The 16,167-nt window shown below is 39.9% G+C and overlaps 1 protein-coding gene across 2 annotated transcripts; it reads right to left on the bottom strand.

Moving 5' to 3' along the window:
- Nucleotides 1-1,348: 1,348 nt before the first annotated feature.
- On the bottom strand, nucleotides 1,349-15,119 carry gnrhr1 (gonadotropin releasing hormone receptor 1). Of its 2 annotated transcripts, XR_015082035.1 has the most exons (5): nucleotides 14,804-15,119; nucleotides 12,475-13,017; nucleotides 7,022-7,223; nucleotides 3,466-5,296; nucleotides 1,349-2,784 (listed from the first exon to the last, which is right to left on the bottom strand). XR_015082035.1 is itself a non-coding variant. In XM_086014123.1 (4 exons), exons 2-4 carry the CDS (start codon nucleotides 13,000-13,002, stop codon nucleotides 4,884-4,886), a joined length of 1,143 nt encoding a protein of 380 aa, XP_085870249.1. In that variant the 5' UTR covers nucleotides 13,003-13,017; nucleotides 14,804-15,119; the 3' UTR covers nucleotides 1,352-4,883. The 2 variants fall into 2 exon arrangements, 1 of the variants encoding a protein (XP_085870249.1); XM_086014123.1 differs by having other exon boundaries at nucleotides 1,352-5,296.
- Nucleotides 15,120-16,167: the final 1,048 nt, after the last annotated feature.

Genomic DNA, 16,167 nt, shown 5'->3' with positions numbered 1-16,167 from the left:
TTATGGCTAATGCTAAAACCGGCCTTCTTTATTTGTATCGACGAACAAAATGTGACTGCAAAACGTGATTTCAGATGGACTGAAGTGAGTTTTCTCAATCTGCAAGTGTTCCTTATCCCTTTTTGAGTGTTAAAGGTTGATACAGAGCAGGGCAGTTTATAACGATAAGGGCTTTTTGTTTTTCACCTTGTCTCTTTTCTAATATACCTGAGAGCCGTTAAACTGACATGATACCAAAAAAAGTGATATGGAAGATGTGTTTTTGTAGTGTGAAGTTTGTAGTGGTCAAGATAGTTTTGTACAAAAGGAAAGCATTTACTGCTTCTGTTCAAAATGTCTTTAATATTCATTTTTTTCGTCCTCCATGTTAAAGAGGAAAAGGTGCCAAAACAAATGTTCATATTTTTTGAATGTTTTTTTTTATTGCTGTTATTCTGATTATTAGATTTGATACATAACGATGATTTGAAATGATTCTCTCTTGTGCGCCGATGGATTTTCTTTTCTATAGGATTGCAAAATGGTGCTTTTTGAGCAAAGTGAGTTTTTCAGAGACTGAGGATATGATATTATTGGTAGCCAAACTCACTTTCTGCCCTGAAAGAACCATCTACTAGCATAAAAAAATGTTAGAAAGTAGAAACAGGCTGCTATAGTACCAAGAAGAAATGATGCTTTAATAATTCTATAAGTGCTTCTTTGTTCTCTAAGATGTCCACTGGTATACTGAAGATTTTTGTTTTTTTTTAAAAAAAAGCTTTAACCTGTTGTCACAGAGGTCTTTGACCATAATAAGGAAAAGGTCTGAATGTAGAGACCAGACTGGAGAAAAGCAGACAACCGAGGCCAAGGTGTGACTTAAATTTATTTTCGTCACCAACGCAATGCAACATCACCACACCGTATTAGCTCGCAATTGCCGCACTATTTTTGAAGATTTGTGTCACTTGCATTCACGGTAATATCATAGTGTATATATATATATATATATCATAGTGTATATATATATATATATATATATCATAGTATATATATATATATATATATATATATATATATATATATATATATATATATATATATATATGTATATATATATATATATAACAGACCCTTGTTATTTATTTATTTATTTTTAAGGGTCAATGCAAGACTCAACACCTCGACCACAACTTCATTACTATGATATAAAAGTTACTATTTTTAATACATTAAATACCCAAATATAACCCATGAAAAAAAAAAAACATTCTATCAAATTCCAACTGTGCATCTTGGTCTCTGTTTTTTCTGCAAACTGCTCTCCATGTCTGGATTTACATTTCTCATATTCCAACATGCCTAAAACCAAATAAAGACATTTTTTTAATTCATCTCTGTGTCTTGTCAATTTCATTTGGGCAAACTTTCAACACATTTGCCCAGTTAGTCCAGTGATACCATGCCCTCTGTATACACTCTTAAAACTGCTGGGTCAAAAGTAACCCAAATGGGGTGAAATAGCTAACCCAACGTTGGCTGAGTGAATGCTGGGTTATTTTTTAGGTTATCAGTATGCTGTGGTGAAAAAACAACACTCATTTTAGTGTTGACTTTTTTTGAGAAGTATCTTTCCGTGTATAAAATAAAATAGATAAACAAGGGGGAATAATTTTGCACGGCACTATACATACAGTAGAGTATTCCATGTTTAATTGATGAATCACAACTATTTTCATAACCAGTTTGACATCACTTTTATTGAGTACTGTATTTGATCACATAACGTCTGTTCAAGTATATTCGATAGTGTCTCATTCAGCAAATTATAAATTGCACAAACAGTTATTTTGAGCATACAAGTACTGTACTGTCTGAACATGTGAAGAACAGGTTATTTCTTGCCAATCGCGAGAATCATTGAGTTTAACACTAACTAGTGACCAATGAGTATTACTTTGCACATCACTTATCACATTCAGTTTTTTTCACAATCATGCAAGGTTATAGAAATTCTCATAGAAATACTCCATTGTCTGCATTTTGGCAGGAAAAACTCTCGTTCTAAGATGATATCAAGTGAAATGTATGTCTGTGCCATGAATGTGTGCTTGCAAATCAAGCTTTTCAACTATTGCCAGAACTGTTGTGTACCCTGCAGTCGTATACAAAAATCTAACTAAACCACAAATGTAATTCACTTGAACAAAAGACTGTATGAGTTCAGATGACATATTGCAGAATAAGTACTTTTTTTTAACTGCCTCCTTATATGGAGGAGGAAAACACTGCAGTGAATTTTTGGCTGTGCTGATTCAACTGCATGAAATTATGTTAGTATGGGCAAAAGTTTCCAATATGAACCTAAACAAGTGAATAGCACAATAATGAAAATCAAAGCATAGTGTTATTAAAAGAAACTGCATTTTTTTTCCCTTACAAATTATGAGTGGTTGCTGAGTTGCTGTCATTTTGTTGAAGTACAAGTACAAGAGATGAGAGCATACCACAGCAACGCCCAGATACAATGCAAATATTCCCCCCAGAGGCTATCGGCAGCATATTGATGACATCAAGGCATTTGTCAGTCCTCTTCATAACAATAGTGTGAAATGTGTCTTTTATGCCCATAAGATTTTGGGTGGTGCAAAATTACAAAAGTAGTACGTAGTCTAGTAGGCATTGTTAGGTATTCCAAATCAAGACACTTCCATTTTTCAAAAATCTGGAGCATCAGTCCTTTTCAGCATTCTCTGTCTTGAGCCATTTTTGTCGGTTGTTGATTAAATTACCTTCCACGGTTATCTGAACAGAAAAAAAAAAGATAATAATAATAATCAAAAAGAAAGTAAATAAAGACCATGGTATAATTCTTGGTAGGTATAACTGCATCTTTGTTTTACAGTAAACATTAAACTTGTAAACAAATGCTCTGTAAAGTAATACATTTCTCAGTCGTATTGTGGTTGCGTTGCTCTCCAGTCAAGAACCTCGGGATTACTTAACACTTAGCATCAAACAGATGAAACGTTTTCCCAGGCACTTCTAAATGCATATCTTCCATAAATGCATATCTTCCATTTGAGATCACTGCGCTAGACGATGCCTGCGAGTTGTATGGAGTGATCGTGGATTATGTGCAATTGGATATAATGGCAGAGGAAGCCAGGAGCGGCGGAGGTTTGTGCGTCTCATATTATTTTAACAAATCCATGATACTTATCCAGTCCTACCATTTCGACGTTTAGCTGTGCAACCCGAAAAAGTAAACTCCAGTCGACACCCGAGACATTCAGCACAAGTACAAGAACACAGGTACTGTATGTCTCGAATATCAACAGCTAACATATCACTAGCTAGCAACATGGTTTGGCAGCAGTAGAATAAAACTGCACCTATGTGTGCAGGAAACCTCGACACTAGACAGGAATTGGTAGGGGGGGATAAATGACAGATGAAGCTGAAAAGTATGACTTTGTTACTCACAAATATTTTTTGTGCCAGTTTTCTCCACAAAACCAAATTGTTGTGGTCTCTTCAAGTAATTCATTTGGTATTTGGAGCGGCATGGCTCAGTGGTAGAGTGGTCGTTTCCCAACCCAGAGGTTGTCGGTGCGATCTACTGCCATTGTGACCTTGTCGAAATATCCTTGAGCAAGACACTGAACCCCCAGTTGCTCCTGATGCTGCGTCATAAGTAGGTAAAGTGAGGTACAGTGTCAAGCGCTTTTAGAACCAAAGGTATAAAGCGCTATACAAGTGTCAGGCCATATTTGATAACTAAAAAAAAAAAAATCCGCTAAATTTAATAGAGGAGAATGATGACCACACACTGTTTAGTCATGTTAATAACAACAGTGTTGTCATTAAAGCATTGGAGTGGCGGTCAGAAGCATGATTAAAGTGTTCATTTATAAAGTACAGTTACAACATTTTAAAATGTATTTTTTTCCCCGAGCTCTGCCCAGATTAAGTAGCTTTGAGTTGAGTTATTTTTATCATTTTATTGTTGCTACATTTTCCTCACACTGGCACCAGATTGTAGATTATAGCTAATTTCCATCTGCAGTCACTGTGGCAAGTAGACTAGAAAAGTTATTAAAAGTGTTCATTCATAGCCCAAAAGTTAAGTCAGTACAGTATTTCTTAAAGAGGCGGCACCCAGCTGAAGAAACTTTGATGTAGTTTAGCTACTTTTGTCTTTTTTTTTTTGTCGCTTAGCTAGTTACATTGCTATCTTAGCTAGTTACATTGCTAGCTTTTAGCTTAGCTCACTATGTTCACCAATTAGCTTGCCCAGCATTGGTATCACATTGTAGCTTTGTAGCTAACTTTCACCTGCAGTCCTTGCGGCAGGTAAGAAAGAATAAGGAAAGAGTAGTAATGTGGCAAATTCATATGAATTAGGTAATTATTCCAACAGAGATTGGTCAATAAATTAGTTACGAAGAAATTTTAAACAGTTCTATCCAACTTTGTGGGAACAATTTGGGGACTTTTCTGTTCTAGCATGACTGTGCCAAAATGCACCAAGCATAGTTTTTGTTTTAATTTTGTGTGGAAGAAATGTAGAGAATTTGCAAAATCACAAAGAAAGTCTTCAAGGAAGAGGGAAAATAGAAGATGGAAAACTCAGCTCTAAATGTTTGTCTGTTTTCAGTAACTGTCTAAGATACTACAAGAAACAGGTGTTGAAATTCTCACATATTGTACATTCATTTAACTAGTATACATGGATGTTGCAGCATATTCAGTTGTATCTGAGATGTTATTAGAGTGATTACCATGAGTGGAGGTCTTCATTTTAAAACAGTTCCCCAATCTTATAATACACTCACATTATTCCCTTGTGCATTCTATAAGAGACATTAGAGGTAACCAGACAAAAAAATGTCCTCTGTCCATCATAGGTTACCGCTGTGTGGGTTGGAGCTCAGGTCCGACTCCATCTCCCCAGCAGCTCCTGGATTCCTCGCCGAAAGGCGATCCACAGAGCGTGGCGAGTCATTGCTGGTGCGCCTGTGACGGCAGCACGCCAACACGTCGGCCAGGTCGGCCCGGAAGGAGGTCGTGTAGAAGCCGTAGATGATGGGGTCGCAGCATGTATTCAGGTTGCCGAAGACAAACAGTATGTGGTGGACATACTCTGGAGTGTGCTTGATCATGCTTGGTTGGAACCAGTACCAGATGCCCAGAATGTAGTAAGGGGTCCAACAGATGACGAAGGAACTGACAATGACTATGGTCATCTTCAGTGTCTTCATACGGGCTTTGGGAATCTTGTCTTTTCCACTACGTCGAAGACATCGCTCACCATCTAAAGACATAAAAAAGGTAAATGCGACTTATACTAAAGCCCTTCTACAGCACATAGTGACTTAATTGAACTACAGTGGTGCTTTTAGACATGAATGACGCAATTTATGAGTTTTTCGAGATACAAGCCACCATTTGGCCAAACACTTGTCAGCGCAAACTTATTCACAATAAGTTTGGGGGGAAAAAAATCAACAATTTATCATAAAAAAGGCTTCAAGCTGGTTAATGCCACTGCCAGTTGAGGTTTACTGTCAAACTAAACATGAAACAAAGAGAATTACCTGTTGTGTATTTGAAACAACCAAACAACGATGCCCGATAGAATGGCCCACTAGCTTAATGCTAACATATAATGGAAAGTGCCATTGACATACTAACCCTTAGCATCCATAGATTTAGTTTTCGAACGCCTTAAGAACAAATGGTGGAGGAACACATGTAGACAGACAACATAAGAAGACTCGCAGGCATATATTTTGTTTCCTCTATGACAAATCACTTATATTACTGCATCTTACTGAGTCGACAGATATGAAGGCAAGATTCGCCAGGGTGCTGTTGCCATGGCAGCCATGTCGGAACGGACAATGTTGCCGCCCAAGGCACTGCATTCACATTGAAATTGGATTATAACTTGCTCATTACTCAACTCATTACTACTTTTTTGTCAATGCCAAAATGTGTGCTATCATTTCATTACAGAACATTTGAGGATTCTTTTTTTTTTTTTTTAAACCAGTGCCATTATCATAATTCTATGACGTTGTGTCATCCTATGCGCTGCTGATTTGGCCCCTCCAGCCATGGTCATGAAACAAAATTAAACTCCCATCTCAAGGCACCACTGTACTGAAAGAAATTAGCTTTTTGTTGTTGTTGTTGTTGTTGTTGTTGTTATTATATATTCCAAGGGTTAAAATAAGTGGTTTCGCATTGCAGTTTGTGACCAAATAGCAAAAATGCGAATCAACCAATGAGACGGTCCCAAAAGACTTCGCTGGGCTGGACGCATGCGCGTATGGAAAAATCAAAGGAGACAAGGGCTGCTTCAACATATTTTTATTTAACACTAAAGTGATTCAGCACTGTATGTAAAGTATAGTAGGTGCAGCTATAATATTTTCATTTTTCTCTATACACGCTGCAGTTGAAAAACAAAAGCTTGGCAATAAAGCAAAACCGTCAATGATTTTTCAAGATTCTGGTGTGGCCCTATCGAATGGTGACTGATTGGTTGAAAACAAGGAAGTGAGAGATGAGAACACACTTGTTCTGTTCTCCTGCCTTGCCACTCAGTACAGAAGCTAAGCTAACCCAACCCTATTAACTCATTCACTGCCAGACATTTTCAGACCCTCTTTCACTCTAACGTTTGAAAAAAAATGTGAAAAAAAATATAGATAAATTCCTGGGATTGAATGGCTGCACAGACAGACAAGTCAATTCGTCAATGGCAGTGAATGAGTTAAAATGATTATTCTTCGACGAATCTGTTATTCTGGCATTGCTGTCTCGTTAAAGGTCATCACTGCATTTAAATTAAATGTCGTACTTCTGCAGCTGGGAGGAAATAACTCAAACACTTTGTGTTGTCCATTGTATTTGAAATCAGAGACGGTAACATTATAACAACTAATGATGGGGGCGGGACATACAAATTCTTCACGTCATCATTTGCTGAGTTGGGACTGAATGGTTTTGAAATGTGCCAACTTCCACACACCTTTGCTCTTGTGCATCTGCCCAGTGATCTTGGTGAGGATGCTTGTGTAGCAGAAGGTCATGACAAGCAGAGGGAAGACATACAGTGTCACAAAGTGAAACATGTTGTATGCCGTCTCCTGCCAGCGATGCTGGAAACTCCCGTGGGTCACACACTGAGTGAAGTCGGCTCCATCTGCCTTAATGGCCCGAAAGATGAAAAGCTGAGAATGAGGAGAGCGCAAAGATGAAGCATGCGTGCAGTCACAGGTAAACACTTTTGGTTAGTCGTCGTTTGTCTGCAGTAAACAAATGGGACATTTGTTTATCTCGTACAAACGCCAAAGAACTTTGAAGCCAACAGTTCTTTGGTCCAATGTTGTGCATTAAAATCCAATTAATGCACCACTTATCCAGTATGGTGATAATCTTACATGTACAGGCTCAAAGCAACAATGAAAATACAGTATGCACCGAAAGGAAGTACAGTATATAACAAAGGCGGTCGAGTGAACCCCTGTTTATGGCCGAGGATACGTTTCAGAACCACCCGCAATTGGTGAAAATCAGCCATTGAGAGAAACTGGATGAAATATTTTATTTTATAGTTTTACACCCTCCACACTCTTTAAAGTGGACCCAAACATATTCTTTTCAAGAATATGTTCTCTGCAAGACCACTAGTTGAAAAAAGGCATTCTGATAAATATTGCATTTGTGGAATGAGAGTTAATCCACTTGTTTTTAGCCATCTCTGGGGGCGGCCATTTTGTCACTTCTGTCGACTGAAAACGACATCACAACTGCTCACAACGACCAATCATGGCTGACCTGTTTTTCTGAAGCTGAGCCGTGATTGGTCGTTACCTGAGCCGTGGGTAGTTGTGATGTCATTTTCAGTCGACAGAAATGACAAAATGGCCGCCCCCTGAGTTGGCTAAAAATGGGTGCATTTTGCTGCTTAACTCATATTCCACTAATATTCCATTAATCAGAATGCCGTGTTTCAACTAGTGGGACTGCTGGGAACATATTCATGAAAAAAATATGTTTGGGTTGATTCCCCCTTTAAGCATTTAAAACAAAAAAATACAATACATTCTTAAAACTGCTGGGTCAAACAAAACCCAAACTGGGTGAAATGGCTAAAGGGGGTCAAAAAGGGATTAATGCTGGGTTATTTATACCCAACGGTTGAGAATTTGACCCTGCACGTTGGGTCAAGAATTTGATCCAACAAAGGGTAAATTGTACGCATACTAATACCTTAAACCTGTCCAGAAATGGGTAACTGCGTTATCAGTATAGCTGTGTTTAAAAAAAAAATAAAGGAAAAATTTTAGCAAAAGCAACTTTCCCCTATCGCCGCACTAATAAATCAGTCGCATGATTTGTTTGGCCAATCCTCTCGTTTTAATCCTCTCGATCAAAATAATAAGTGTCCGCCCAAAATTCACATCCACCCAGCGAGTGGGCTCGGAAAATAACCCAACATTTTTTAGCGCTGAACTGCTTGCACAGCATTAGGAGCAGATATGGTCATAGGTGGGAATGAGGATCGAACCTGCAACCTTTTACGGTAAGGACGCCATCATTTGAGCACCTGGGCCAAGCAACAACACACTCATCTGTAATTAAACCAATCCTGTAAAATCAACCATCTTGATCAAGCACATCTTGATTTAATTATTAATGAGGGGTAAATCTATTCCAAAAGCGAGAGTCAGCAATCAATTTGCAGCCTTATTAACCTTTCCTAGCAACAATAGCTGTGGAGGACATACATATGTGTGGTTGACTGCTTAGCAGTCTCAAAGGAAATTTAGAGTAAAAAAAAAAACAATGAGAGAGTATAGATGACTTAATTTTTTGTAATTTGACTTCCATTTATAACACAGAGCATGGAAAATAAGGGCCTCCGTTCTAATGAATGCCTCAATTCGTCAGTCCACAATACAAATGAACACTTCTCAAATAAACATCCCCTTTTTCTACTCAGGGACAGAATAACAGCTATCGCCACTAGCTAGCTGTAATTACCTCTACTATGGCCACCTTTCCGTCAAGCTCACATGCTACATCATGATTTTGTTTTTCCAATGCAGCACAGTTGCAAGAGATCCCTTTCAATAAGGTGACACCATACGACATAGTACCCGTACAATGTTTTGTGACTGTAATGTCCAAAGAAATGGTGGTGGATTTCGGTAGGCGCCAGCACTCTTCACCTGCACCAGTGAACATCCGGGGAACAGATGTTGAGAGAGTCTCAACTTACAAGTACCTGGGTGTTCATCTGAACAATAAACTGGACTGGTGCGACAACACAGACGCCCTCTATAGGAAGAGTCAGAGCAGACTCTTCCTACTCAGGAGACTGAGGTCTTTTGGGGTTCAGGGGACACTCCTCAGGAACTTTTATGACTCGGTGGTTGCATCGGTCATCTTCCAGGGAGTGGTCACCTGGGCAGGCGGCGTCTCGGCCCGGGACAAGAAGCGGCTGGACAAACTGGTCAAGAGGGCCGGCTCTGTCCTGGGCTGCTCCCTGGACTCTGTGGACTCGGTGGGGGACAGGAGGATGTTGGCCAAGCTGTCATCAATGCTGGGCAACCCGGACCACCCCCTCCAGGGCACCCTAACAGCACTCCATAGCACCTTCAGTGACAGACTGTTACACCCTCGCTGTGCAAAGGAGAGATTCCGCCGTTCCTTCTTGCCTGCTGCTGTCAGACTCTTTAACAAGAACATTGTGTAGTCTCTACAAACTGGCGGTCATTAGTGCAATTGTGCAGTCCTGCACCTGAGCTCGTATCGTGCAATACCCAATATTCCCCACTACTGTAATACCGTGCAATACTCAACATTCCCCACTACTGTTAGTCTAGTTTTATTTTTATCCAATGCTGTTCCTTACATTTCACTACAGCACTGCAGCACTGTCACTTAGAGTATTTTTTCCTCTGTACTATGTACAGGCCGAAATGAGTGTTCCTCATATTTTTTATGTAGATGTAGGTTGGTGTATATACACATGTGTATATACACATGTTACTGCGTATATCTACATAGGTTTGATTCTAAATGTTTGCCGTCAATGTTATACATTAATGGCCACATTATGCCGCCGCCCCTGTGTGACCTATATCTTTGCTACTGTAACAATGAAAATTTCCCCACTGTGGGATCAATAAAGGCATTCTTATTCTTATTCTTATTCTTATTCTTATTCTTATTTAACCATGAAAAGCAGTTTGTCAGTCCTCACTGTAAGAAGTGCTATAGGATTTACTCACCTGTAGAAAAACTTGCTTTGAAAAAAAAAAAAAAAAAGGCAAAATTAATAAAAGCAAAAATTCAAAACAAAATACACATCGGTTTGGGGTTAGAGCCATGCTGCAAGTGAACGACTGAACAGAAGTTACAACACCAGAAAAAGCCTGCTTCAAGTGTACTGTTCAGGAAAGTGTGTTCATCATGAGTGAATAAAAAAATATATATTATTACGTAATAGGAACCGAGAGTAAATTGACTCATGAATGGAAAATAATAATGCTGGTCAGTTAGACAATCCATTCCAACTGTAACACAGAATTTGACAAATCTCAATTGAACAGCATCGATGGACATTTAGCTCCACCCATTTCTTGGGAACAAATTATCCCAAGATAATCAACGCAATAAAAACGACAAGAAGCGTTTCCACATTGCGAATAGGAGCAAACGGTATTTTCTTCTCCAGAAACATTTCCTTGGGGCAATTTCAAACCTACATATAAATTTCATTTCAAACTTTCAAACTGGTGAAATGTTCTGCTTCTACAACGGCGAAAAATGTTGTTTCTGAGCCGTGTCTTTGCTGTGTTGGAAATATCAAATTAAGGACCATCACAATGACACGCGACCGACAAGCACATTGTTTAACTATCGCGCTCGTGGTCGAGGTTCTTCACGCTGCAAGCCGAATGCAAGCTCCCTGTCAGCCCATTATCCACCATTCTCTCCTATCGATGATGAATCTGGTCCAAGCTTCAACAAGCTGCTCACTAGCGCTATTTTTAGCTCATCTGTCTCACAGAGGCGACTGCGGGGAACAAAGCCTGCAGAGGCGAAGTGTCTTAGGTTTAACCTTTACAGGTATACGATACGTCATCTTTGTAGGTATTGTGTTTCAGCGACAGTCTACACCAAATGTTTATCGGCCATCTACACTGAGTATACAAACAAATGATATTCTAAAGTCATGAAACCTGTGTACATATTACCCTTAACTTATTAACTGCCAGACATTTTCAGACCCTCTTTTACTCTAACGTTTGAAAATAATAAAAAAATATATATACGGTAAATTTAATTCATTGATTGAATGGCTGGACTGTGAAAAGACATATAAAAACGTTTTTTAAAAATGTTTCAGTTTAAAAATGTGCCTGCGAACCTTCATGTTATTTAAATATTGAATTTAAATTACAAACATTAAAATTACATACAGCAAATTAAATTCAACGTTGTTGTACCATATTAAAATGGGACCAATCCTAATCAGCTTGATTAAACTTGTTAAATACCAACAGTTGATCATTTCAGTTGCAAGCAAAAGTTTTTCATTCAAACAGTTAAAGAGGAAGTCAACCCATAAAAAAATCTTTGCAATAATATGTGCATTCACGAGTCATGGAATTCTGATTAATATAGCTCAGGTAACGACCAATCACGGCTCACCTGTTTTCTGGAGCTGAGCCATGATTGGTCGTTACCTGAGCCCTGAGCAACTGTGATGCCATTTTCAGTCGAAGTAGTGGCAAAATGGCCGCCGCATGAGATGGCTAAAAACAGGTGCACATTGCTGCTAAAAGGGGGAGGGTCAATCTAAACATATTTTTTTCAAGAATATATTCTATGCAGGCCCACTAGTTGAAACAAGACATTCTGATATATATTGCGTTTGGGGAATATGAGGTAAGCAGCTAAATCTAGCCATCGCAGGGGATGGCCATTTTGTCACTTCTGTCGAGTGAAAATGACATCACAGTTGCTTAGGGCTCAGATAACGACCAATCATGGCTCAGCTTCAGAAAACAGGTGAGCTATGATTGGTCCTTAGCTGCCCGAGCAACTGTGATGTCATTCTCAGTCGACAGAAGTGACAAAATGGCCGCCCCCAGTGATGGCTATAAACGGGATTAACTCTTATTCCACAAACGCAATATTTATCAGAATGTCTTGTTTCAACTAGTAGGCTAATAGAGCATATTCATGTAAAAAATATGTTTGGGTTGACTTTCACTTTCCGATGGTGACAATTTGACGTGAGGATTATTTGTATTCATAACAGCAGTATAACTTGCTGAATAAATGTCTTCTTTTTTTTTTTTCTTTCGTGGAAACCTTGAGATCCACTCTTTTGTTGATCATATGTTCTGACAGGCTCGGGATCAGTTCACCTGTAAATATCGTAAAAGAAAGCCCAAAACGTACCTGTGGAGATGCCAGCACCAAACTGAGTGTCCAGGCTACCAGCAGCATGCGTTTGTTCCTCAGCCCCGCATCCAGTGAATCCAGAGGATGAAGAATGGCACGATATCGGTCCAGGCTCACAACAACCAGTATGAACGCTGCCGAATGCATGGCAAAGAGTTTCAGGAAGCACAACAGCTTGCACATGATGTCCCCCGCATACCACTGCACCGTAATATTCCAAACGGCATCCAGCGGCATCACCACGAAGGTCATCACCAAATCGGCCGACGCCAAGCTGGCGACGAGGGGGCGCAGGTGTGCCGCCAGGCGGTAACCTCGGCCCCAGCACACACTGATCAACACTGACAGGTTGCTGAGAGCAGCAAAAACAAAGAGCACCAGGGTGGCAGCTACGCGGCAGCGGGCGGCGACAGTGAAGGTTGGCGCTTCCCAGTGTGGAGAGGTGGCGTTCAACGGAGAATGGACGGAGCTGTTGAATAGAGGATAAGCAGGTGTGGAAACCCACAGTGAAAGGTTCCCTGGCATCCTGGGGGGCGGATTCTGAAAACAAGAACAGCGTTTATTACAAGTAAATCCAAATCAGGTTTTAAAGCGGAAGTCAACCCCAGCATTTTTTTTTTTTTCAATAATATGTTCTATGCACGCCCACTAGTTGAAACAAGTTCAATATTGCGTTTGTGGAATATGAGTTGAAGCGGAAGTCAACCCAAACATTTTTTTTCAAGAATATGTTCTAGCCAAGCCCACTAGTTGAAACACGGCATTCTGATAAATATTGCGTTTGTGGAATAAGCGTTAATCCACTCGTTTTTAGCCATCTCTGGGGGCGGCCATTTTGTCTTCTGTCGACTGAAAATGACATCACAACTGCTCACAACCACCAACCACGGCTCAAACAGGTCAGCCGTGATTGGTGGTTGTGAGCAGTTGTGATGTCATTCAGTCGACAGAAGACAAAATGGCCGAGCCCAGAGATGGCTAAAAATGAGTGCATTTTGCTGTTTAACTTATATATTCTTATATATTCCACAAACGCAAAATTAATCAGAATGCCGTGCTTCAACTAGTGGCCCTGCTAGGAATTAATTCTTTAAAAAAAATATGTTTGGGTTGACTTCCGTTTTCAGTGAAAATGTCCAAGTTGGGCCCAATTAAGGTCTCAGGTGTGAATGGGGCGTAAATGTGTTAAATTAGGTGATAAATTGTCACTATTACAGCCTCATACCACCTTGTAGCAAAGAACGATCTAAGGATCTGAAAAACAGAAATGCTGCTCTACTTTAAAAGGAAGTCAAACCAAACATATTTTTTATTATATATTATATATATTTTCAAACATAGTTTTCTTAAACTTATATTCCACAAACGCAAAATTAATCAGAATGCCGTGTTTCAACTAGTGGACCTGCTGGGAACATATTCTTGAAAAAAAATATGCTTGGGTTGAGGTACGAGAGAGGTACAGTACACACACTTTTTGCAGTTGAAAAAGGTCTGTCCCCCTCAGAATATGCCCCCTTCCCACCTCCCACCGCTGAAGTAGAAAAATAGAGAAGGGCAAACGTAAATAACACAGATTCAACATTAATTAAACATTGACCTTTCAAATTTTTTTAATTCAACCAAAATACAATGTAGATCCAACAGCGTCTTTGAATCACAAACTTCAATGCTGACAAAATGTTGTTGAACCAACGTTGATTAAACATCAGTCTTCAACTAAAACCAAACATCAACCTCCTTAACCCTAATTCAACATTGATTTCGCATCTTTTGCTATCTGGGGAGTGTTCTGTACATTAAATCACACTGTACACACACTAATAATAATTCTTTTGGAATAAGAGACGTTTTCAGAGACATTGGATTGTGCGTGTGAGCATAAAAACAGGCAGAGAGAGAGAGAGAGAGAGAGAGAGAGAGAGAGACAGCTAGCTAGTGAGAGAGAAAGCCATTTAGCTAACTAGCTAGCTTCAAGATAGACAGATAGTAACGTGAAGTCAATTGTCCGCCTGTAGCCGACAAATAACGGTGCATTAGCGCCCTCCTCTGGTGAATTGCAGGAATTCCTTATGCGCCAAAAAAAAAAATTCACTCAGCGCACGCAGTGGCTGTGTCTGCAATACAGCACATTTACAGACGGATACGTCAATGAATCCCTGCAACACACGCGCACACGCACGTTTTATTGTACTATTCAGCTAACCATGAATGACAACAGAAAGGACACGTTCTCCAGTTTGATTCACTTTTAAGATCCACGAATTGAACTGCATTCGCGCACCATTCATCCTAACATCGTCGTTACAATCCGCAATATTCTTACCTGGAATATAATCTTTGGGAAATTTACTGGCGGTGAGGTGAAGTAAAAACCATCGGGAATCGTGTTCCAGAAACGAGCTGTCCGGCGTGCTGAAGCATCACTTTGTCTCTTCTCAATCCCCCGCCTGCCTCGCAGTTTTTAACCACCTCATAAATCATTCCTCCCCATCGGTCCTTTTTTTTTTTTTTTTTTTTTTAATATTGTATTATAACCACCTCTGTGGGCTCGGTCATTAAGCCCGCCTTCAGGCACGCTTTCTGTCCCTTCTTGCGAATTCAGTGCGAAAGAGGAGCCCGGATCGATTGTGATTGGTTAATTGGGCTGCGTGACGTGGTGACTGCTGCAGTCTGAACAACGTGTGTGACACATGTAAGACACATGGCCTATTTGGGGAAATTTCCAGGGACGTTACTGCTGATTTTGGGCAAAGCTCAAAAGAGAAACTACATCATAAATCGTTTTCTTTCATTATCGTTCATTTTATTCATGATACATCAGCTGCGTGTTAATCAATGTGTTAGGGTGAAAATATTTTGTTTCAGTAGAAAAATACCTAAAGTATAACCCTTCATGTTAAATGCCCGATTTTACATGGTAACAACCAATCACGGCTCAGCTTCAGAAAACAGCTGAGCTGTGATTGGTCGTTACCTGAGCAACTGTGATGTCATTTTCAGTAGACAGAAGTGACAAAATGGCCGCCCCAGGGATGGCTAAAAACGGGTGGATTAACTATATTCCACTAACGGAATATTCATCAGAATGCCTTGTTTCAACTAGTGGTCTTGCATAGAACATATTCTTGAAAAAAAAAAAAATGTTTCGGTTGATTTCCCTTTTAAATATATCTGGATGATGTAAGTTCTTGTCTGACCCTCAATGCATTTGGACCAAAAGACTGCAGTTAAACTATCCATCCATCCATTATCTGTTCCGCTTATCCTCACAAGGGTCGCGGGGCGTGCCGGAGCCTATCCCAGCTGTCTTCGGGCAGTAGACAAGGGACACCCTGAATTGGTTGCCAGCCAATCGCAGGGGACACAGAGACAAACATCCACACTCACAATCACACCTAGGGGGAATTTAGAGAGTCCAATCAACTTACCATGCATGTTTTTGGAATGTGGGAGGAAACCGGAGTACCCTGAGAAAACCCACGCAGGCACGGGGAGAACATGCAAGCTCCTCACAGGGAGGCCGGGGCCGGGATCGAACCCACGACCTCTGAACTGTGAGGCGGACGTGCTAACCAGTCGACCACCGTGCCGCCAGTTAAACTACATTTCTTTATTATGTATTGACATTGTGTATTGTTGCTTTCAATAAAGTTTGTTTAAAAAAAAAAGTCCAGGATTCGTCTCAGG

Source organism: Filicampus tigris, chromosome 18 (assembly GCF_054856515.1).
Source record: "Filicampus tigris isolate MCC_2025a chromosome 18, RoL_Ftig_1.0, whole genome shotgun sequence".
Classification (NCBI taxonomy): Eukaryota; Metazoa; Chordata; class Actinopteri; order Syngnathiformes; family Syngnathidae; genus Filicampus; species Filicampus tigris.
The sequence above is the reverse complement of the archived record's forward strand: the minus strand, read 5'-3'. Positions and strand labels throughout refer to the sequence as shown.

What these genes read in the sequence shown, in the direction of transcription:
- gnrhr1 (XM_086014123.1), bottom strand. Translation starts at nt 13,002, where the DNA reads ATGCCAGGGAACCTTTCACTGTGGGTTTCCACACCTGCTTATCCTCTA. An exon ending in TGGTGCTGGCATCTCCACAG is followed by an intron (nt 7,224 to 12,474) that starts GTACGTTTTGGG and finishes CCTCATTCTCAG; the next exon opens with CTTTTCATCTTTCGGGCCAT. An exon ending in GCAGATGCACAAGAGCAAAG is followed by an intron (nt 5,297 to 7,021) that starts GTGTGTGGAAGT and finishes TTATGTCTTTAG; the next exon opens with ATGGTGAGCGATGTCTTCGA.